The sequence below is a fragment of the Staurois parvus genome, unplaced genomic scaffold (genome assembly GCF_062004578.1).
Source record: "Staurois parvus isolate SC_StPar_1 unplaced genomic scaffold, SC_StPar_1.0 ptg000191l, whole genome shotgun sequence".
Taxonomy (NCBI): domain Eukaryota; kingdom Metazoa; phylum Chordata; class Amphibia; order Anura; family Ranidae; genus Staurois; species Staurois parvus.
This window is the reverse complement of record NW_028317987.1, coordinates 1,729,661-1,753,428: the sequence shown is the minus strand read 5'-3', so window position 1 is coordinate 1,753,428 and position 23,768 is coordinate 1,729,661. Positions and strand designations below refer to the sequence as shown.

General features: G+C 44.5%; 2 protein-coding genes across 2 annotated transcripts in view; one reads left to right on the top strand and one right to left on the bottom strand.

Annotated features, from left to right (window-relative positions):
• Window positions 1-23,768, bottom strand: part of LOC149461839 (uncharacterized) — a 108,145-nt gene that overhangs the window by 10,194 nt on the left and 74,183 nt on the right. The window lies entirely within an intron of this gene.
• Window positions 14,753-17,507, top strand: LOC149461841 (uncharacterized). The gene has a single exon (XM_089677637.1). It carries the CDS (start codon window positions 15,168-15,170, stop codon window positions 16,230-16,232), a length of 1,065 nt encoding a protein of 354 aa, XP_089533763.1. The 5' UTR covers window positions 14,753-15,167; the 3' UTR covers window positions 16,233-17,507.

The window sequence follows — 23,768 nt, the reverse complement described above, 5'->3', positions numbered from 1 at the left end:
GTAACCCCCCATCATGTCTTTCCTCTTCCTCTATAGTCACATCTGTCCTCTTCCTCCATAGTCATGTCCGTCCTCTTCCTCCATAGTCACGTCCGTCCTCTTTCTCCATAGTCACGTCCGTCCTCTTTCTCCATAGTCACGTCCGTCCTCTCCCTCCATAGTCATGTCTGTCCTCTTCCTCCATAGTCACATCTGTCCTCTTCCTCCATAGTCATGTCCGTCCTCTTCCTCCTTAGTCACGTCTTTCCTCTTCCTCCATAGTCACGTCCGTCCTCTCCCTCCATAGTCACGTCCGTCCTCTCCCTCCATAGTCACGTCCGTCCTCTCCCTCCATAGTCACGTCCGTCCTCTTCCTCCATAGTCACGTCCGTCCTCTTCCTCCATCGTCACGTCCGTCCTCTTCCTCCATAGTCACGTCCGTCCTCTTCCTCCATAGTCACGTCCGTCCTCTTCCTCCATAGTCACGTCCGTCCTCTTCCTCCATTGTCACGTCCGTCCTCTTCCTCCATCGTCACGTCCGTCCTCTTCCTCCATCGTCACGTCCGTCCTCTTCCTCCACCATCACGTCCGTCCTCTTCCTCCATAGTCATGTCCGTCCTCTTCCTCCATAGTCACTGTGACGTCTTTTATCTCCAGCAGATGATGATACACACATATATAGTGTGGGAACCCAGATGAACCCCTTCAGGGGCAGAACATTCCCCCACTTCTGGGGCCGGAACATTCCCCTCATTGTGGAGATAAATTCTAGTAATATGGTCCTCTAAACAAACAGCACTGACAATAAATAGACAAGACAAGGACCATCCTGACCATACATGGCCTACAAAGGGCAATGATGACACTACACAGGCAGCCAATGGGCAATCATTACACTATGCAGCCAACACAATGATGGAGTGCCGGGGTCAGGAGTATGGAGCATAGAGCCCCTTACATTGCTGCTCAGGAGGAAGGAAACATTCCTTTGTAACAGAAAATGTATATAAATCTGAGGCTATTTTAGGAATGTTGGGGGTTTCAAAAACAAAAGGGGCTTTATAACAACTTAAATGTGTAATATGTGTAACATTGTTCTGTTTATCTCCTCCTCCCCTCCCCCGCCTGTCTCCAGCACCGCACCCGGCGACTAGCAGGGAGGGGAGAGACCTTGCAGTGTAATGAGAACCGATTGGCTGCTCCTCAGGAAAGGGGAGTGTCCTGCTTATCCTTTCTCCCTTTCACTCCCAGAGCCCTTTTTTGCATTTTTTGCACACGTTAAAAATAATTTTATCCTGAAGATGACACAAAACCCCCAAAATATCAATTTTCTGAAAGTAGAGACTTTAGAGAACAAAATAGCAGCAGTTCCAAATTTTTATGTCACAAAATATTATCACAAAGTCTAGGAAATGCAAAATTTCATTAAAAAATACACTTAAGCTGATTTCAGGGCACAAAAAGCAATAAATGACCCATTTATGTGTAAAAATATAAAAGCCGAGGTTGCAGCGAGTAAATAGATATCCAACATGTCAAACCTTAAGTTGTGTGTGCTGAAATGGTGACAACCTTTAGTCCCGGTATTATCTATAGGGGACACATTTATAGCCCCTTCTAGGTCATCAGTATAGAGTACGGAGGAGGTCTGCTCCTAGAATTATCCTCTCATTCTGGTGTGACCGGCGATATGTAACGTGTATCACAATCAATGTTATCACGTGTAGGCCCTCCAGCGTGTGCTCTTATGCTTGGGCATGCATATATGTGGGGGTGGGGGGACCTCAACATTTTTTAAGGGGAGGAGTTATGTACTTGGGTGTAACTTTAAATGTTTACAATTAAAAAAAACATTTTTACTTAAGGGGACAAAGTCCTCTATGTGATGACTTTTGATGACAGGTTCTCTTTATTGACACATCCAGGGTCTAAAAGACCCCCAATGTCTCCCCTGTACTCCATTGGATGTAATATAGTGCACAACGCACCGCATTACATTCTTTGCCGGCCTTGATGGTCGGGAAATCTTTCATAACATCACTTCTGGGTCAGGACAAGAAGGGAGTGAACATGTCCGCTCTCCTCCATCCCCTCTACCCTCTACCGCATAGTAGGTACAGGAGAGGTTCACACACACGGGGTGGCAGAGGCTGGCACCTGAAAGGAGAGCCCTGCGGCTTGCTCTCAGCAGGGATAAAGATTAAAAACAATACTTGCCGGTGGGGGTACAATACCTCTGGTGGGGCTCAGCCCCGCTGTTCTTCATGACTAAATCATGGACTAAATAAGGAAGTGCAGTACTTCTTGTGTTGGGAAGATGGCGATGAGTGATAGAGGGGGTGGGGACCCTCGTCCTATAATCCCCTCATCACTGTCCCTCCTATAAAAGACAGTTCTGGTTTTGTTTCCTCTGTAACGGAACCGGACCCCGACTGCGTTAGGGTATTTCCATTAAGCTCTCACTTCCCTGTCCGAACACCGACCGCAGACACCACCGCTGACCATACATGAAATAAGACAGGAAGTAGACTGCTTTATTTTAACACAAACACAAGATATATACACAGGGCGGGGAAATACAACCAGTAACAGGAAACACCTCAGCAGGCTGTCTTATCCGGGGGAAGGGCTGCCGGAAACACCCCCCACCAAACCAAGACACACAATAGAACAATGGGATACACCACCTGACAGTAGACAATACAGGAACACATACATCCCATAATAGTTTGCTGGCAAGCAAGATACAGTAGAACAATGGGATGCAGCACCTGACAGTGTAAAATGAACAACCCCTACACCCCACCTATACATGTCTGCACAATATCAGGACAGATCACCCTGTACCTCTAACAGGTACAGAGTGGCTTACATATAAGAGGAATATGGGGAGCTGATACAGGAGTCCCCCCACCCCCAAAAGTCACTCCCATCACATCCTCACTCTCTGACCTCTGGTGGGGCTCAGCCCCGCTGTTCTTCATGACTAAATCATGGACTAAATAAGGAAGTGCAGTACTTCTTGTGTTGGGAAGATGGCGATGAGTGATAGAGGGGGTGGGGACCCTCGTCCTCTAATCCCCTTATCACTGTCCCTCCTATAAAAGACAGTTCTGTTTTTTTCCTCACTCTCTGACCTCTGGTGGGGCTCAGGCATGCTGTTCTTCATGACTAAATCATGAAGTAAATAATGAAGTGCAGTACTTCTTGTGTTGGGCAGATGGCGATGAGTGATAGAGGGGGTGGCAGCTCCCTCAGGCCTCTGCAATGCCTTCTCTGTCCTCCGGCACAGTGAGTACCTGCTCTCCTATTCCCCACTCTGACAGCCATGCAGAGGTTCCTGAACCCCCAGAACCATCGCTGAAAGAAATAACAGCAGTCCACACTCATGGCACATCGCTCACAGAGCTTACTGTGGAATATAAACGCATGAAAGAGGACATTTTATTTATCCGCCATGATATGCACAAGATGAGAGAGAGGGCGACCACCATTGAAGGCAGGGTGAGCACATTGGAGGATGAACTCCCTCCATTGTAACAAGATGTACATTCTAACACCATGAGAACATCTGAGCACCTGGCCAGATCAGAGGACATGGAGAATCACCTACGTAGGAGCAACCTTCGCCTGGTAGGCTTGCCTGAGAAAGCTGAGGGAAAGAATCCTGTGGGATTTATTGAGACTTGGTTACTGAATACATTCGGCAAAGATGACCTAACACCTTTTTTCTCAGTGGAAAGAGCCTATCGGGTCCCACCCCGTCCTCCTCCAATGGGGGCCCCTGACAGACCTTGTCTACTGAAACTTTTACATTACATGGATAGAGATGTCATCCTCCATCTTGCTAGACAACCACCTGCCATGGACATACAAGGTGCAAAAATATCTATATTTCCAGATTTCTCAGCTGAAATCCAGCGTTAGCGAGCCAGATCTACTGATGTTAAATGCCGCCTACGTGTGATCCAAGTGTCTTACTCCATGCTTTATCCTGAGAAGCTACGAGTCATAACAGATGGCTCTGTACAATTCTATGACTCCCCTGCAGCAGCAGCTACCTGGCTGGATAGGAATGAAAGGCACTTATGTCCAGCTCCAGTATGACTTATCCATTGCCCGGCGTTCCCAACTCAAATTTCTCCTTGTCTCTCCCTTAGTATGAAAGCGGAGTTCAGGGATGAGTAGATTGCCTGTTTTGCTTTAGTAACAGATGACTCTCATGGCTACACCCTTTGGAATGTCACATATAGTCCTTTTGCTTCCCCCTTCTGCTACCCTGCGGGGTATTTTTGAGTTGACTCAGGTTTGCCCATGTTTTGGCCTAAGCTGGTATTTTTTATATTTTTTTCACTTGCTATGCTGTCTCAGGAGATCCATCGTCTCTGGGTGTTCCCTATAATTGTATATATCGTGCTGACGATATCCCACCAAACACTTCCTTGGGACATGGAACACTACCCCGGAGGAATCACACTCCTAGTCTTCATAACCTCCTTCATAACTATGAGTAATCAAAAGGATATTGTCCTTTCTTGGAATGTCCGTGGCCTGCATGACCCAAAGAAGAGAACGTCTGTCTTCACATTCCTCAGCCATCAAAACCCTTCCATTGTATGCCTTCAGGAGACTCACATGACTTTGGATACTCTTCATCTTTTGAAACGCTCTGAGTTCCCCCTTCAGTTCCATACTACACACTGTCAATACTCTAGGGGCATGAGTATAATGGCTGTCAGAGGAGTACCTTTCATGGTTATCTCATCCAAAATAGATCCGTTGGGTCGTTATATATTTCTGTTATACAGTTGGGACTCTCATTTATGTGTTCTTGCAAATATGTATGTACCTCCACCATTTCATATGGAGATGGTGAGATGTCTGTTTCAATTTATAGCCACCCATCCACAAACACCATTATTGGTAATGGGGGACATTAACACAGTTTTGGATACTTCCTTAGATGTCTTAAAAAATTATCCCCACTTGGCCCTAGACAAATCACTCCTTTGGAACGCCATATGAAGGAAATTGGACTCCGGGACTTATGGTAATCCCTCCACCCACTAGATGCTCAAATTTAATGTCACTCTTCGCTATCCCATAAAGATTTGGCATTGGGTTCCAATCTGATTCTACCATATACACCTCAGGTGACCTCTTTAGCCTATCTGATCATTTCCCAATGCGTATATCCTTGTCCCTGAAAAGGTCTTCTACATTTACATTGTGGAAACTCTCTTCACTGACTTAATGCATAAACAATTACAAGGCTTTCTACTTGGATACAGACATTCAACATCTCCTATGATTGTTTGGGATGCTTTGAAAGCATATATTAGAGGCATGTGTATCAAAGACATTTCCAGAATGAAGACTAACTCCAGACAGTGGGAGGTTGAGGCCGGCCAAGAGAGGGGGTGCTTGTGGCACAACAGTTTCTGCGCACTGTCCAACTTCAGCATGCTGAAAATAAACATTTTTTCTTCTGAAGCCTTGAGGAGGGGGAAAAGACGGGTCATATTCTCGCAATCATTGCAAAAGCTCAGTAACCATCTTCTCATATCTCTTCTTCAAAACTGTCCTCGACTCAATTGGTCACAGATACCCCCTCCATCTTACAAGGCTTTAGATCTTTTCATGAAACGCTCTACTCTCCCAAAGTGTCTTCTGATGACTCTACCATGCGGGAGTTTTTAACACTTCCTCAACTTACTATTCATCAAAGGCAAAAGCTTAAAGCACCACTCACTCCTGAAGACTTGCAGATGGCTGGAGCTTCATACTCCAATTCCAAGGCTCCTGGTGGAGATGGGCTGCCCATGGAAATTTACAAATAATTGGGGGAATACTTCTACCTGAACTACTTAAAATACTCCAGGTGGCATTGGAACAGAACTCCCTCCCCATGTATGAGGCAATAATAGTCGTACTTTTGAAGCCGGGGAGGGACCCAACCTTAGCAGAATCCTACCGGCCCATATCGCTATTGACCTCAGACCTCATAATTATTACTGAAGTACTGGTGACCAGACTGACTAGGGTTATCTCTACACTTATTCACCCGGATCAGTCGGGTTTCATTCAGATCTACAGCAATCAATAGTCATAGGCTTTATCTTAACCTTCAAATCCCTTCTGATAATATGGGTGATGGCGATTTTGTCTCCGGACGCTCCTAAGGTGTTTGGCTGTGTAGAATGGAGATACCGTTGGCAAGTCCTTGTGAAATGTAACCCTGGGGGACACTTTCATTTCGTGGATTCAATGATTCTATCGTGCCCCGTCGGCCCGCATTCGGGTTAACAATGCCCTGTCCATCTCATTCACACTAGGCAGAGGGACACGGCAGGGCTGTCCTCTCTACCCGCTGTTATTCGCTATAGTGATAGAACCTCTGGTGGCTGCCATTGGAGAGGGTCCGGGTAAATGGTTTTTGTAGAGGAGAGCAGATGGAGAAAGTATTTTTCTATGGTGATGACACCCTTCTGTTTTTGGGTGATACATTTGCCTCATTGACACACCTAATGACATTAATCAGTGAATTTGGCTCCTTCTCCGGCTTCTCAATAAATTGGGATAAGTCCACCCTTCTCCCACTGGACACCCTTACACATCCCATACCACCTGAAGCTGCGCAGATTGAAATAGTGGCCTCCTTTATATATCTGGGTATTATCATTCACCCCACTCTATCGAAATATACAGATCTAAACTGACATCCATTAATTAAAACATTTCAACAGAAAACAACTAGCTGGACTAAACTCCCTCGATCCGTGGTAGGGAGGTGTAACTTCATCAGAATGATCTGGGCCCCTCAATGACTTTATATTCTGCACAACGTCCCTGTTTGGATTCCGATACGGATCTTTAGAAGATTTGATATGGTGTTTGGCTCCTTAATCTGGTGGATGCCACGCCTTGGATTGAACTAGAAACTCTACAGGAGGCTAAAGATATGGGAGGCCCTGAGGTTCCCAATCCTTCTCTTTATTATATTGTGGCCCAGTTACAACACTTTCCAGCCTGGCGGGACAATCCACACCCAGACCCGGTCAGTTCACTTCTTCTAGGGATTGTGTCCACAGATCATTTAGTGGAATGCCTGGAAGCAGGTGAGTTCAAAGCCCTAGCACAGTTCCCCACTCTAGCACTGATTGACAGAATTTGGAGCAAGGCCAAATATTATTTCCAATCTCAAGGTTTTACCACATTCACACGTATCCTTAATAACCAGAACTACCCAGAGCTTCCTAACCCCTTCCATACCGAGCACTTTACCCCCTTCCTGCCCAGGCCAATTTTCAGGTTTCAGCGCTCTCACACTTTGAATGACAATTGCACGGTCATTCAACATTGTACCCAAACTAAAATTTTATAATTTTCTTCACACAACTAGAACTTTCTTTTGGTGGTTTTTATTTTTTGCTAAATTAACAAAAAAAGACTGAAAATTAAAAAAAAACACGTTTTTCTTTGTGTCTGTTATAAAAGTTTGCAAATAAATAATTGTTCTTTATACATTTAGGCCGAGATGTATTCTGCTACATGTCTTTGGTGAAAATAACCCAAATTATTATTTATGATTTAGTCTGTAGGGAAGTTATAGAGTTCACAAGCTATGTGATATATCAGAATATTGATCAATCCTGAAGTACTGACAGCCAATCTATTTTCTTGAGGTCCAAGAATGTCAGAACAGTACAGATATCCCCCAAATATCAGAACAGTACAGATATCCCCCAAATGTCACGAAAGTACAGATATCCCCCAAATGTCAGGACGGTACAGATATCCCCCAAATGTCAGGACAGTACAGACATCCCCCACATGTCAGGACGGTACAGATATCCCCCCAAAATGTCAGGACAGTACAGATATCCCCCAAATGTCAGGACAGTACAAATTTCCCCCAAATGTCAGGACAGTACAGATATCCCCCAAATGTCGGGACGGTACAGATATCCCCCAATGTCAGGACGGTACAGATATCCCCCCAAAATGTCAGGACAGTACAGATATCCCCAAATGTCAGGACGGTACAGATATCCCCCAAATGTCAGGACAGTACAGATATCCCCCAAATGTCAGGACAGTACAGATATCCCCCAAATGTCAGGACAGTATAGATATCCCCCAAATGTCAGGACGGTACAGGTATCCCCCAAATGTCAGGACGGTACAGGTATCCCCCAAATGTCAGGACAGTACATATATACCACAAATGTCAGGACGGTACAGATATCCCCCCAAAATGTCAGAACAGTACAGATATCCCCCAAATGTCAGGACGGTACAGGTATCCCCCAAATGTCAGGACGGTACAGGTATCCCCCAAATGTCAGGACAGTACATATATACCACAAATGTCAGGACGGTACAGATATCCCCCAAATGTCAGAACGGTACAGATATCCCCCAAATGTCAGGACAGTAGAGATATCCCCCAAATGTCAGGACAGTACAGATATCCCCCAAATGTCAGAACAGTACAGATATCCCCCAAATGTCAGAACAGTACAGATATCCCCCAAATGTCAGGACAGTACAGATATCCCCCAAATGTCAGGACGGTACAGATATCCCCCAAATTACCTCTTTTTGCAAAGTAGACAGTGTGACATATTTCATAAGAGGCATGGCGAGTTTTTTGAAGTTGTAACTTTTTTGTCATAATTTTTTGGAAATTGAAGAAATTAAAAAAAAAATATTTTCACTATTTTTTTATATACAGTCACCAGTGCAGTACAAGAATGTCAGAACAGTACAGATATCCCCCAAATATCAGAACAGTACAGATATCCCCCAAATGTCACGAAAGTACAGATATCCCCCAAATGTCAGGACGGTACAGATATCCCCCAAATGTCAGGACAGTACAGACATCCCCCACATGTCAGGACGGTACAGATATCCCCCCAAAATGTCAGGACAGTACAGATATCCCCCAAATGTCAGGACAGTACAAATATCCCCCAAATGTCAGGACAGTACAGATATCCCCCAAATGTCGGGACGGTACAGATATCCCCCAATGTCAGGATGGTACAGATATCCCCCCAAAATGTCAGGACAGTACAGATATCCCCAAATGTCAGGACGGTACAGATATCCCCCAAATGTCAGGACAGTACAGATATCCCCCAAATGTCAGGACAGTACAGATATCCCCCAAATGTCAGGACAGTACAGATATCCCCCAAATGTCAGGACGGTACAGGTATCCCCCAAATGTCAGGACGGTACAGGTATCCCCCAAATGTCAGGACAGTACATATATACCACAAATGTCAGGACGGTACAGATATCCCCCCAAAATGTCAGAACAGTACAGATATCCCCCAAATGTCAGGACGGTACAGGTATCCCCCAAATGTCAGGACGGTACAGGTATCCCCCAAATGTCAGGACAGTACATATATACCACAAATGTCAGGACGGTACAGATATCCCCCAAATGTCAGAACGGTACAGATATCCCCCAAATGTCAGGACAGTAGAGATATCCCCCAAATGTCAGGACAGTACAGATATCCCCCAAATGTCAGAACAGTACAGATATCCCCCAAATGTCAGAACAGTACAGATATCCCCCAAATGTCAGAACAGTACAGATATCCCCCAAATGTCAGGACAGTACAGATATCCCCCAAATGTCAGGACGGTACAGATATCCCCCAAATGTCAGGACAGTACAGATATCCCCCAAATGTCAGGACAGTACAGATATCCCCCAAATGTCAGAACAGTACAGATATCCCCCAAATGTCAGGACGGTACAGATATCCCCCAAATGTCAGGACAGTACAGATATCCCCCAAATGTCAGGACGGTACAGATATCCCCCAAATTACCTCTTTTTGCAAAGTAGACAGTGTGACATATTTCATAAGAGGCATGGCGAGTTTTTTGAAGTTGTAACTTTTTTGTCATAATTTTTTGGAAATTGAAGAAATTAAAAAAAAATTATTTTCACTATTTTTTTATATACTGTCACCAGTGCAGTACAGAATTATCATATAACTGTCATGGCGGTGATCAGGGACACTGACTGGTGACAGCACAAAAAAAAAAAAATTCATAATTTTTTTTTATTTTTGCCATATGGCGTAAACCCGGAGGGACGAGCTTTTCGCCCGGCTGCCATCTGGCTATAGGCCGGGTGGCAACATGTTAAACTGGAAGGGATGATCTCAGTGGAAAGAGTGTCTTGAGTGGGGAAGGGGTGACAACACTAGGGGAGAGAGTGTCCTCAGAAGGGGAGGGGGAAGGGTGTCCCTAGTGCAGGAAAGGAGAGGGAGGGGTGTCTTCAGAGGAGGAAAAGAGGGGAATGGAGTATATTCAGTGGAGAGGGTGTCTTTAGTGGGGGAGGGGTGTCAACACCAGTGCAGGAAAGGAGGGGGAGGAGTGTCTTCAGAGGAGGAAAGGAGAGGAATGGAGTATCCTCAGTGGAGAGGGTGTCTTTAGTGGGGGAGGGGTTTCCTCTGTGGGGGGGAGAAGGGGGTGTTCTTAGTGGAGGAGGGGAAGGGTTTTTTTTGGGTAAATGACACCAGATCAAAGTCCTCCTGAGAAGTTCCTAAAAAGACAACTGTCTTGTCTATGTAAAAAGATAACTTTAGCTGAACATTAGAAAGCACAGCTTATTATATGGGGGGCTAGGAGGTAAACTGACCCCGGCTTTGTTTGTGGACAGGGTGGAGTCCAATGGTCTGTTTGTGGACAGGGAGGAGTCCAGTGGTCTGTTTGTGGACAGGGAGGAGTCCAGTGGTCTGTTTACACAAGTCCTAAACAAGAGCTCCATTGTTCTCCAGTTTCCTTTCTCCAGAAGGAAGAACCTGGTCTGGCTGTACAGATCACAGAGGTGGAGTCTACACTGCAGTCTGCATTGTCAGCCGAGCAGCTGAAGGAGTCCAACATCTAAATGTCTACTAATCAGGCGTACTCTTGGAGCACCACCTACACAAGACTCACCTCGTCCATCTAGACTGCTCACTAGAGCTTCTTCTACAGCCTCTGACCCATCACTTCCCTCCTCTGCTGGAGGCACTTTATTAGGATCTATAGAGGGACAACACCGACCTCATATTGTCCATCAGAATCAAGGAAACAGCAGAGATCCGGCCACAGGGGAGGTAGGAAACATCAACGCTGCAACAAGGGATCTCCCACTCATCCAACCATCCCAACAGATGATTCATCATCAACAGAAATAGACGGAATTCTCACCTTCTCCTCAGCTGGACTGACATCGGGTAAGATGGACCTTCTGGGGAAAGGTTTGGGCTTTAGCCCTAAAGGTATCATGAAGAAGTTTTTGTTGGCACAGGACTTGTATAGATGTTTCAGGAATATTAGATAGAAGGGACATTATTCTTGGAGAGGTGATATTGAGGGATCATCTGTAGTCACACCACTGAGTAGGTCTGTCTGAGGTTGACAGACAAAATGGAAGTTTCCACCACCCACTACATATGCAGCAGCAGAAATGTTCCTTCATTTGGATGATAAAGATGGTGACGTATGACAGTCTATAATCAGGAACTCTGGGGTCATATCCTAATAATGGGACCATTGAGGAGAAAGGTGCATTGCCATCATTAGCAGCAAGGTGAGATATAACATTGAAGCCAGCTGATAAGGGGGGATGGGTGGTCATTCTGGACACGGCCTATGATGACAATGAGACACTGGAGAGTGCAAAATCTGGTGCAGCTCTGCATAGGAACCAATCAGCTTCCAGGTTTATGGTCAAAGCTTCATTGAACAAGCTGAAGTCAGAACCTGATTGGCCCCCATGCACAGCTGCCCCAGATTTTGCACACTCCAGTTTTAGTAAATCAGCCCCATTGTGTCCATCTGAGATAGTTTGTGCCAGATCCCGGGTTGTGGGTTCCATTCAGTACAATGTCTTTGGGTTCTCTTGCTAGTTGACTGCCCCCTTGTTAGTTGAGGTGTTTGTAGTCATAGAGGTGTTGGGTCATGATGGAATGATGTTGTGTCAGGTGAATGGTAGGCTCTGACCTGGTTTTATCTGCCAGCTCTGTGTTGATTCGCTGAGTTTTCTATTGTTTGTTATGTCCATCCTTGGAATTAGGGAGGACAGTATGATGTTGGAGTGAGGACATTTTTGTTGTGCGGTCTCTGTTAGTTGTAATAGTTTATTCTCAGAGGCTTCCTTTTGTCCCTGGAGGATGTTTGGGTCGGTGTGTATGATGATATGTTTGGGTCTGTGTGTATGATGATATGTTTGGGTCGGTGTGTATGATGATACGTTTGGGTCGGTGTGTATGATGATATGTTTGGGTCGGTGTGTATGATGATATGTTTGGGTCGTTGTGTATGATGATACGTTTGGGTCGGTGTGTATGATGATATGTTTGGGTCGGTGTGTATGATGATATGTTTGGGTCGGTGTGTATGATGATATGTTTGGGTCGGTGTGTATGATGATATGTTTGGGTCGGTGTGTATGATGATATGTTTGGGTCGGTGTGTATGATGATATGTTTGGGTCGGTGTGTATGATGATATGTTTGGGTCGGTGTGTATGATGATATGTTTGGGTCGGTGTGTATGATGATATGTTTGGGTCGGTGTGTATGATGATATGTTTGGGTCGGTGTGTATGATGATATGTTGGGTCGGTGTGTATGATGATATGTTTGGGTCGGTGTGTATGATGATATGTTTGGGTCAGTGTGTATGATGATATGTTTGGGTCGGTGTGTATGATGATATGTTTGGGTCGGTGTGTATGATGATACGTTTGGGTCGGTGTGTATGATGATACGTTTGGGTCGGTGTGTATGATGATATGTTTGGGTCGGTGTGTATGATGATACGTTTGGGTCGGTGTGTATGATGATATGTTTGGGTCGGTGTGTATGATGATATGTTTGGGTCGGTGTGTATGATGATATGTTTGGGTCGGTGTGTATGATGATATGTTTGGGTCGGTGTGTATGATGATATGTTTGGGTCGGTGTGTATGATGATATGTTTGGGTCGGTGTGTATGATGATATGTTTGGGGTTGGTGAAATACGGATCATTGATGACTCCTATCGCTTGTTCAGTTGTTGGACTTGAATTTTGTTGTCTCTTGTTCCTGGGAAGAGCCGTTTGGTGTTTAGATATTTCCCATTGGAGTCTATTAATAACAAAAAGAATCCAGAGTTTGTTGGCTGTTCTTGTGGTTTGATGTTTGTTTGTAGGGATGGGCTTCATGTTCGAGTTGAACCTAAGTTTGATTTGAACATGGGCCGTTCGTGTGTTCGGCAAACACAAACGGTACGGGTGTTCAGTGGGCTGTTTGCCCACCATGCCCCACAATGCACTGTGCCCTGACAGTGCATTGTGATTGGACAAAGCAATGCACCTAATCACAAGTCAGGTGTAATACTTTGACCAATCACAGTGCGTGGTGATGTCACAAGGGGGCGGGGTATATGAAAACTGTTGTCAGGGGCGCAGCTGTCAGACAGCCAGGAGCCAGTGTCGCAAGCGGAGCTTTTTTTCCCCTTTTTTGGGTAGCGGTGGTGGTGGCATCATGATTGATGTTGGAGCTACTTTGGGGGACATTTTTTAAATGTTTATTTTTAATAAAGGACTTTTCAAAGACTTTGTCCTATCACTTTTTACAATTTTTTTTGTGAATGGGTAGCAGTACCATATACCGCCTACTCATTCACATAGGTGGAGGGGGCCGGGATCTTGGGGTCCCCTTGTTAAAGGGGGCTTCCAGATTCCAATAAGCCCCCCAGGCTGCAGACCCCCACAACCACAGGCTACAGTTGTGGGAAAGAGGCCTTTGTCCCCATCAATATGTGGACAAGGAGGTTTGGGGGGCTCCCGGCCCAAAGCACCCCCCCATGTTGAGGGCATGTGGCCTGGTATGGTTCAGGAGGGGGGCACTTGCCCCCCCTTTCCTGACCTGCCCAGCTGCTTTCTTGGATAAGGGTCTGATATGAATTTTGTGGGGACAATGGCATGGAGGGTTCCTCTCAAAATCCATACCAGACCCGAAGGGCTTGGTGTGGATGAGAGGGGGGACAACAAGATGTTTTTATTAATTGTTGGGCAATGCTGACAATTCTTTTGACATTCAGCTGTCAGTGGGGAACCCCACTGACACCAGGAACATGAATGAATGTCTCACTACTAAAATACACCGTGATTTCATCATATAACTCATGCCGGATATTAGTAACTGAGCGGTATCTTCATACTCAGATGCGGTAAGACACCTCTCAGTTCTTTGTGTTCGACATTTACTGTAGAACATTCTGTAGGTTCGGATGTTTGACCGCGACCTGAACAGGGGGGTGTTCGGCCATCACTATTTGTGGTCTCAGGATTAGTAGAGTTGTCTTGGCTATTGCTGGTCTTTGTCTTGTTACATTTCGGAAGCTGATTGGTCTCACCGGTCTGTTGTTCCTTGATGGGTACTTTGTATAAAACATCCCCTTTGATTCTCTTTCCTGATTGTTGAGCTCCATTTGTATCTTTGGTGTCATTATCTCTTCCCTCAGTTGAGGGTTTTCTAGTTGCAATTGTTACATTTTAGATCGAATGTCTAGGATAGATTTGTGGGGGTATTAGTGTTTTTAGCTCTTCTCTCAGCTGCTCATTTACATTTTTCTCACCTGAGGGTGTGAGGTTCTTGACATCTGATGTAATGGGGGGGGGGGGGGGGGGTGAGGTGCTCTGGACATCTACTCTTACAATTACAACTGGCCTTTGAGGACAACCATGAAGCTGACACAGCCCACGATGATATATATGATATATTTAATAATAATCATTAAAAATTAAAAAGAACTTTAGCCCTTTATATAGAATTCTGATTTTTATTTTTTTGTCTGTACAGGTGGATTGATGAACCATGTTTTCGATCATGCTGGTCTTCGTGAATACAAACCAAACATCTGGGTGTCTTAATTGACTGAAAGTTTTTATTGCAGTTCACTGGAGGATTCACACAGGACACAAGTTATATCCGTGTTCTAAATGTCATAAGTGCTTTGGGTCCTCTTCAACACTGATCCAACCTCAGAGGACAACATGAGAAAAGTAATTTCAGTGTTCTGGAAGTGACAATTGCTTTACAGTAAAGTCCAACCCAAGTATACATAAGAGGAGTCATTTCAAGCTATTTCTTGTTTGGAACGTAACAAAGATTTTACAATGGAGGCAAAACATATCACACACCAGAGGATTCACACTGGAGAGAAGCCATATCAGTGTTCTGAATGTGATAAAGCTTTTACATGGAAATCACAGCTTATCACACACCAGAGGATTCACACTGGAGAGAAGTCATATCAATGTTCTGCATGTGACAAAGCTTTTACACAGAAGTCACATCTTATAGCACACCAGGGGGTTCACACTGGAGAGAAGCAATATCAGTGTTCTGAATGTAACAAAGCTTTTATATGGAAGTCACGCCTTATCAGACATCAGAGGATCCACACTGGAGAGAAGCCACATCAGTGTTCTGAATGTAACAAAGCTTTTACACAGAAGTCAGATCTCATAGCACACCAGAGGATCCACACTGGAGAGATGCTATATCAATGTTCTAAATGTGATCAAACTTTTAAACGGAGGGATTACCTTGTCTTACATGAGAGGGTTCATACTGGAGAGAAGCCATATCAATGTTCAGAATGTGACAAAGCTTTCACACACAAGTCAAGTCTTAAAGCACACCAGAGGGCTCACACTGGAGAGAAGCCATATCAGTGTTCAGAATGTGACAATGCTTTTACACAGAAGTCACATCTTATCAGACACCAGAGGATTCACACTGGAGAGAAACCATACCAGTGTTCTGAATGTGACAAATGTTTTACAACCAAGGCAGAGCTTATCATACACAAGAGGGTCCACACTGGAGAGAAGCCATATCAATGTTCAGAATGTGAGACAGCTTTTACACGGATGTCACATCTTATCATACACCAGAGGATCCACACTGGAGAGAAGCCATATCAATGTTCAGAATGTGAGAAAGATTTTACATGGAAGTCACATCTTATCACACACCAAAGGATCCACACCAGAGAGAAGCCATATCAGTGTTCTGTATGTGACAAAGCTTTTACACGGATGGCACATCTTATCACACACCAGAGGATCCACACTCGAGAGAAGCCATATCAATGTTCAGAATGTGACAAAGCTTTTACAGGTAATGCCGGGCTTATCTGTCACCAGAGGATTCACAAGCTTGAGCTGCATAAATGAAAATCCAGAAGATTGGACAATATTAAAGAAGTTGAAGCTGTCTCATTAGGTTCACAGCCCCAATGTCTTCCCACAAATGACGGAAGACATAAAAAGACAAAATGCTGCTTAGAAAAAAAAATCTGTGAACAATCAGGAATTTAATGTTCGGATGCATTGGGTTTAGTGCTTATGTCCATCAGGAACACTCCTAGAAGGCCTGTGAATATTTTACCTTTGGACATTTTTTTCAGATAAGCAGCAATGACTGAACTGTTTTCCTCATCTTTATCCTTTTTTATGGAGCATTGACTGAACATGTAATTCATTTTCATCATTCACTAACTGAGCTATGTTCCCATGCGTTTTCTTCATTGACAGAATCTGACCAACCAATACATGACCAACAATGCCTCAGTACCAGAGTCTAGGATGGGGTCCAATGGCTTCTTGCCAAGCCTCTGAAACCTCATTAGGAGAGTCCATTCCATGTTCTTTTGAGAATTGATACATCATAAGCTAGGCTTGAGGGTTCCAGCTAAGCCCACCGTGTCCACACTTCCTATTACATGTTCCACCTCCTCTCCCATGATCAATGCCTCCTTTCCATGTTCCATCTCCTCTCATGGATGACATCTTTCCAGGCAGGTCTGTAGCTGAGATACCAGCCAGATAGAGGTCTCTGTTTGGTTAGAGAGTAACTTCTTAAGCTGCTGTAGGCCATCCAACATGGAGTTAATGCTGTTTTAGGGGACATATTCAACAGTACCACCTAATCCCAGCTGGCCACTTGTGTTTCATCTGGTTTTCTCAAAAGGGATTCTATCAGGTGAAGATTGGATGTCCTTGTTATCTTTTTTTTTTTCTGTCCAGCTATTGCTCCTCTCCATAAACTATTCACACGGTACAACTGCAAGAGATCTGAACTTACAAAGTGCTAAGTGTGCGGTCATATTCCTACCACTTCTTCTGGGAGACTGAAATTCCTCTTATTGGGGTTCACCTTAATGACTCTGAATGGACGAGTTAAGACATCGGCGCCACAGTGTAACAATGGCCAAAATCAATAATTACATAAATGGTGCAATCTGTCATTAGCATAAACGTTTTTGTTTTTCCGAGTCTCCCCTTGTAACTTTTTTATTACCTGTTGACCCTCCCAGTTTTTTTCTGCTTCCTGTAAAAGGCCAAGCTATTTGACAAAATGAAAGTTGGATGGTTGGGAAACACCATATAACACTGCTGGGGGTGCTTACAACTGTCATCTTCCATTCATATGGGGGGTTGAACCTTATAGAGAACCTGTTGCTGTAACTGCTGTAGAAGAGTTAGCTGAAGTTGGACTTTACTTGTTGTGTGTCTTACTTATAATCTATCTAAGACTTCCCTGTACAGGGGGACAACGCTGCTGTGTAATGTTCCTGCAGAATGATCAGGGTTGTCACCCTGTTACAGAAGGTGGGAAATAACAGATCTACAGACAGGACCAACAACTGATACAACTATGTTGCAGAGGGAACTCTGGGAATGCTAATGACAGATTGCATTACACATTCAGTTAGCAGACTTCCTGCTGTTGGTCTTCTGTTTGAATTGTGTTCTGATATTTACTGTCCTGCTGTAAAAGGTGTAAATGATTGCCCACGTGTTTCCTGTATAGCAGGGACTACAAACTCATATCAGGAATATTAGGATGGGTACTTACCCAAGGGGGTCACCTTTTTGGATTTGGAAGAAACATTTCACATGGTTTCTTTCCATTAATTACACCAACAAAGGGAGTCTCACTTCACTAACAATAGGAGAGCCAATCACAGGCCAGTAACATTTCATGGTTTCTCAATGTAATTGCAGAATGTTTAATCCCCATTGGTCCAATGGATTCCTAGTCCTTCCAGATAACATTTGCTTCTTTTGTGGAAGGAGTACCCTAAAAATGGCTTCCCTTCAATTCCACCCATAGCTGTACTTGAGGTTATGTTGCCCCCCCCCCCCATATCTGTAAGGGAAAGCCTCAATCTCTCCCAATACTCCCCTGGCCTTCCAGTGAGAAGAAACATTTTCTCTGGATTGGAGATGCTTTATGCAGTGAGCCCTTCATAGACGGGATGGGGAATCTAAGATATGTAAGATGAACCGGTGTACTGGAGTCACGGATCAGGTAACCAATGACACCATTGATGGTATAGCAGAGCTGACAGCAGAAGTGGCTCCACCACCTAAGGTGGTGTCACAGAACTGCATGGCAGCTGACTATCTCTTGGCAGACCAAGGTGGAGTCTACAAATGGTGTCAGATAGAGAGTGTTGTACATTTATATTAGATCATGAGGATCTCAGAAGGGGATATCTGCACAAGGTAAAGGAGTTCCAACAGGAACCTGGGTGGGAGGAGGTGGGATCCAATGTTTTGGATGGGTTTAGTTGGAACCTGGTTGAGTAATATGGTGGGTTTGCTTCTTAAGCCATTAGTTGCTACCATAGTTTTGATTTTGAAATATTATATATTGCTGTATTTTCTTTTACTGCCAGAGATTATTTTGCTTTTTTAAGTTATATTCACATTTTAGGCCATATGATTAGTTAAAACCCCAAACATTTCTTTTATTTTCTGAAATCAGAGACTCTGGAGAATATAATAGTGGTAGTTGCCATTTTTCATGTCACAGAATATTAGCACAGCTGTTTATCAAATACATATTTTCTGTAAAATAGATAATGTTAGTGCACAAAGAACACAATATATGACCCAATTTGGTGAAATTATAAAATATGGGGTTGGCATCAAGTATATAGATACCAAACATGTCAAACTTTATAAACTGTGTGTACTTGTGAAATGGTGACAAACTTCAGTTTGACGCTTTAAGAGCCTTTATAGGTTATCAGTTCAGATAGTTACCCGTGAACAATGGCCTCAGAATTATTGTTCTCACTCTCGCTTGTGCAATGATATGTAAAATGTGTCGTGTGATTTGTTTTATGGGTTTTTATTTTTATAATGTTACTTAAATTTTTTTCATCTCTTTTTACACTTAACATGGCTTCTGTCATATAGGGGGTTGATAGCCCCCCTGTGGTACATATTTCTGGTCACAGGTCCTCTTTAAAGAGACATCAGAACATTATTAGACCCCTAATGTTACCTCTGTACCCTAAGAAAGATGTTCAAGCACAGATCATGCCTAATCAGCTCCTTCTCAAACCATAGTGACTGAAGAATGACAGCGCTGAACCCAGAAATGACATAATCTCCCACCTCCCACATTCATTCACTGAAGGGGAGATCAGAGATCAGATGTTTGCTGATCTCCTTCTGCCCTCACCACTGACACCCACCATGTCTGTCTTGGGCTTGCAGGAGGGACAGCTGAGCCCGGTATACATGGTGGGGGGAGGACCTTCAGTGCGGCTGAATCACTTCCACCAGAAAGCTGACAGTTGGCCTAACAAATGTAGACAACCCCCGGGTGCTGTAGCTATAAGGCCGTGCTGCTGCTGATGGAAACCTTACATTGGCCGGAGTGAAAGGGTTCCACTAATGTACATCTGACAAATCCGTATCTGAGGAGACCATAGAAGCAGCATTAGAAAGAAATGTGAGCATGGCTTCAGTCAGGCGATGGTCCTGGTGGTCCTGGTCTTGTTCTCCTTCAGGTCCTCTCACCTTGTAGATGGTGACATGGACTTGTTGTGTGGGAATGAGCAGGAGGGGCTCGGGGTTCTCTTGTACCCAATCAGCTTGTTATGGATAAAACATGAAAGTGTCTTCTGGGAATTTACAGGGATTTGGATGTTTGGAGGGTCACATAAGTGGGCGGGGCTGGTATTAATGAGGGGTGTGTCATATGTTAATCAGTTTCTTAGCATAGATGATATAAATGGTATAAATAGATCCTTGAAATGTAAACAATTTATCTCTTTTCTTCTGTTGTTAAAGTGTCACATATATATGATTAATAAAGTTGAATTATAATTTCATCGCACAATACCGTGGTCTGGGTTCTTCTACAACACATCCCCCCAAACATGTCCTCTTCCAGTTATAGGGGTCTGATGGAATGGGACACCAGCTGATGGTATCTCTTAGGCCCCTTGTACATGGGGGGTCCAGCCCCTGTGGGTGTAATGCTGGCATTATAATACACCTGGTAGGCACAGGTACAGTGTCCAGCCCCGCTGCCTGCAGCCTGTCAAAGTCTACACTACAGCTGGACGGGGCTCAATGCTGCACCACGTTTACCTCGTGTTTAGGGGGCTCCATGTTCAGGGAGAAATGACCGCCATCCTGATCAGACAAAGCATAAAGAAGATGTAGGCAGGTGCAGTCTGCTTCTTCTACTGTAGGGGGCCCCCAACCAGGGTGACATCCCAGCCTGGAGAGGAAGTCGGGGGACACTTGGTTTCTCTGTGGTTTCCCGGTTCCTGGAGACTGTGTGGAATGAAGGGGTCCATGGAGTCCTGGAGACATTTTTAATTCTTTTGTTTACATGTTTTAAAAATAATTTCTACCTTAAAATTACTTAAATCCCCCAAATATTATATATATTTCTTCACAACAGCAGACACACTAGAGGATAAATTGTTAGTAGTTCTGATGTTTTATGATTTTTGATTATTTTACACAATATTAGTGCAATGATTTATGAAAGGTACAATTTCAGTTAAAAATACAGTAAAGTGAATTTCTGGGACATAAATGTAATTTATTATCTAAGGTTTCAGTAAAATATAAAAGATACATTTCCCCGCACTGAATATAATGGGATCCCACATAACAGTCGCTGTTCATATTCAGAATTCCTTTCTTACAATGGGATCTTGTGTCCGGATAAAATCTTTTATAGATCCCTTGTGACATTGTGTTCTCATTGTAAAATCCTAGATTTGTAAATCTGTCGCTGATATTTATAATGGTTTTGTCCAGAAAAAGAATGGAGTGATGTGGAGAGATGGAAACATATGTATAGATGAAAGATTGGTCTGTTGACTCCCCAGAGCTCCTTCCCATGAGAGATGTTTGTTCCCCCCCCCAGAGCTGAACAATGGTATGTTCCTGAATGGCCAGGCTGCTGGTTTGTTGAATCCAGAGTCTACATACAAGATGCCTCCACAGTGTACATTGATGGGGCTGGGAAGGCTGGTACATGTTGTTCATTTGCTCCGGGTGCAGGAGATAGGACAGAATCCCATTGTTGCCGGGTGTCCTCGCTTTCCTCAATTCTGTACTCACTTCATTTACAAAAGCAAACTATGTGAGTGGAGAAGGTGATTGTATCCGGCTGGAGCTCAGACCTGACAGGGACTCGGGATTTTGGGCCTCTTACGTCTAAGACAAATATAGTCTGAGTTGGAGAGAAGATAAAATATCATTTCTTCTCAGAGACATTCTGAGGGGTTTTCCACAATTTGTAATTGCTGACAATTCTTTTGTGGACATTCAGCTGTCAGTGGGGAAACCTGCCGACAGATGAGGAGTCATCGGTTAGGGGTGTGACCGCCTGATTTCCAGCCAATCATTAACAACCAGATATATTTCACACAGAATTCAGATCAGTCCATCAATTGTCAGCAGATGAGAATTCTAGAGAATTCAGAGAAAGCCCCACCCTCATTCCTTCTCCACCAATCAAGGATCTCACTCCAGCTACCCAGTCACCGTGGGCATGATTTCCTTGACATCCATCATTGGTGTCAGTGAGATAAAATAAGCTCCATCGTTGATGTCAGTGAGATAAAAAAAGCTCCATTGTTGGTGTCAGTGAGATAAAATAATCCCCATTGTTGGTGTCAGTGAGATAAAATAATCCCCATTGTTGGTGTCAGTGAGATAAAATAAGCCCCATTGTTGGTGTCAGTGAGATATAATAAGCCCCATTGTTGGAGTCAGTGAGATAAAATAATCCCCATTGTTGGTGTCAGTGAGATAAAATAAGCCCCATTGTTGGTGTCAGTGAGATATAATAAGCCCCATTGTTGGAGTCAGTGAGATAAAATAAGCCCCATTGTTGGTGTCAGTGAGAATAAAGTGTACCCCCAGCCCAGCATTGGTGGTCAGTGGTGGTACTTACCTGATCCCACCCTCCCACTACCTCTCTGCTGATGTCACAATTATACTTTCACTGTAGGAAAGGAGATGGTGGCTCCTGCAGTCGGGTATAATTGCAGTGTCTGGTAATGGAACCCAGAGAGTGTTCCGGAGTCATCACCTCACTGCCACGCTGAAGAGTCCTGGAATCTGCCAGACATGGACATGATCATTCAAGTACACTTGGAAACAATAAGGTTCAAACTATGAGACATTTCTTGGAGCTGCAGTTCCTCTGAGCTCCACCAGGTGGTGAGTGCCCTTCTACCCAGACAGGAAGTGATGTCAGATACAGACAGGAAGTGATGTCAGGTACAGACGGGAGGTGATGTCAGTTACAGACAAGAAGTGATGTCAGGTACAGACAGGAAGTGATGTCAGGTACAGACAGGAAGCTCTGGGTGAGGTAAGTCAGGAGGAAGTAGAGAGGAGACATTGCTGTGTCTCCCAGTAGACAGAAGGTGTCAGTAATGAGGCTCCACCTGATGCTGGCTGCTGGGAAGGTATATAATCCCCCCATAGTTTTCATCAGTTCCTCAGTGTTCTGCCTGTGAGCCGCTTCCCTGCTGGATCCTGTGTCCTGTATCTTGTATGTGTAGCAGGAGATATTAATCCTGTCTCATGGCTGTGATCTGCTGACTGGCCTCTCCTGTGTAACCTGACACTTGCCCTGACACAGACAAAGCAGTGAGGGATTTCAGCCCCCCCTTCTCCTCTCAGACTGTAAGAGAGTGAGAGAGCCAATAATAAGAGCCATTAAAGGAGCCAATGACAAGGACTCTGTCAAACAGGAAGTGCAGGTGCAAAGCATTGTGGACGATGGAGTCTTGAACAGAAACGGCCTTATAGGCTGATATGGAGATAGAATTAAAAAAGAACTACGAAAGCCATCATGCTTAGGGAGAGCAGAGTGGAGGGATCCATCTTGGGGGTTTCTCCTGAGGAGGGGGAGATTGCATGTGGCAGGAGAGAGATTGGACCTGGGAAAGAAGTGCTTATGGGCAGTGCACTGCATGCTTGGTGATCTGGATCAGACAAAGGAACATCCAACCTGAGAGATGTGGTCTACAGTACAGTGCCTACACCGACAGTGTGAAGGGCTCATGGTGAGGTGACCACAGGAGCCGGTCATTTCCAGGACCATGGTTTGGGCCTTAGTCACAGGATCTGGTGAGAGGGATTTCTCCCACTGTCAGATGACAGGAACACGGCACACATACTGCCACAGGATTACAATTATACTTTAAGTGTTTAAGGAGTTTAAGTGCACCAATGAAAGTGTCTCGCTGAAGACCCCAACATTCATCCAGTTACCAAGAGACTGAAGTTACTGGTGCCATACGGGCACGCGCATGCGTATTCAGGCCTCTATATTGCATGGTGTGGGAGGGAATAGCTCTACCTTGGAAAGTAGCTATGAAGCATCAGTTGGGCGCAGTGTTTGCCTATTGGGCTTGTGGTGTCGGGGGT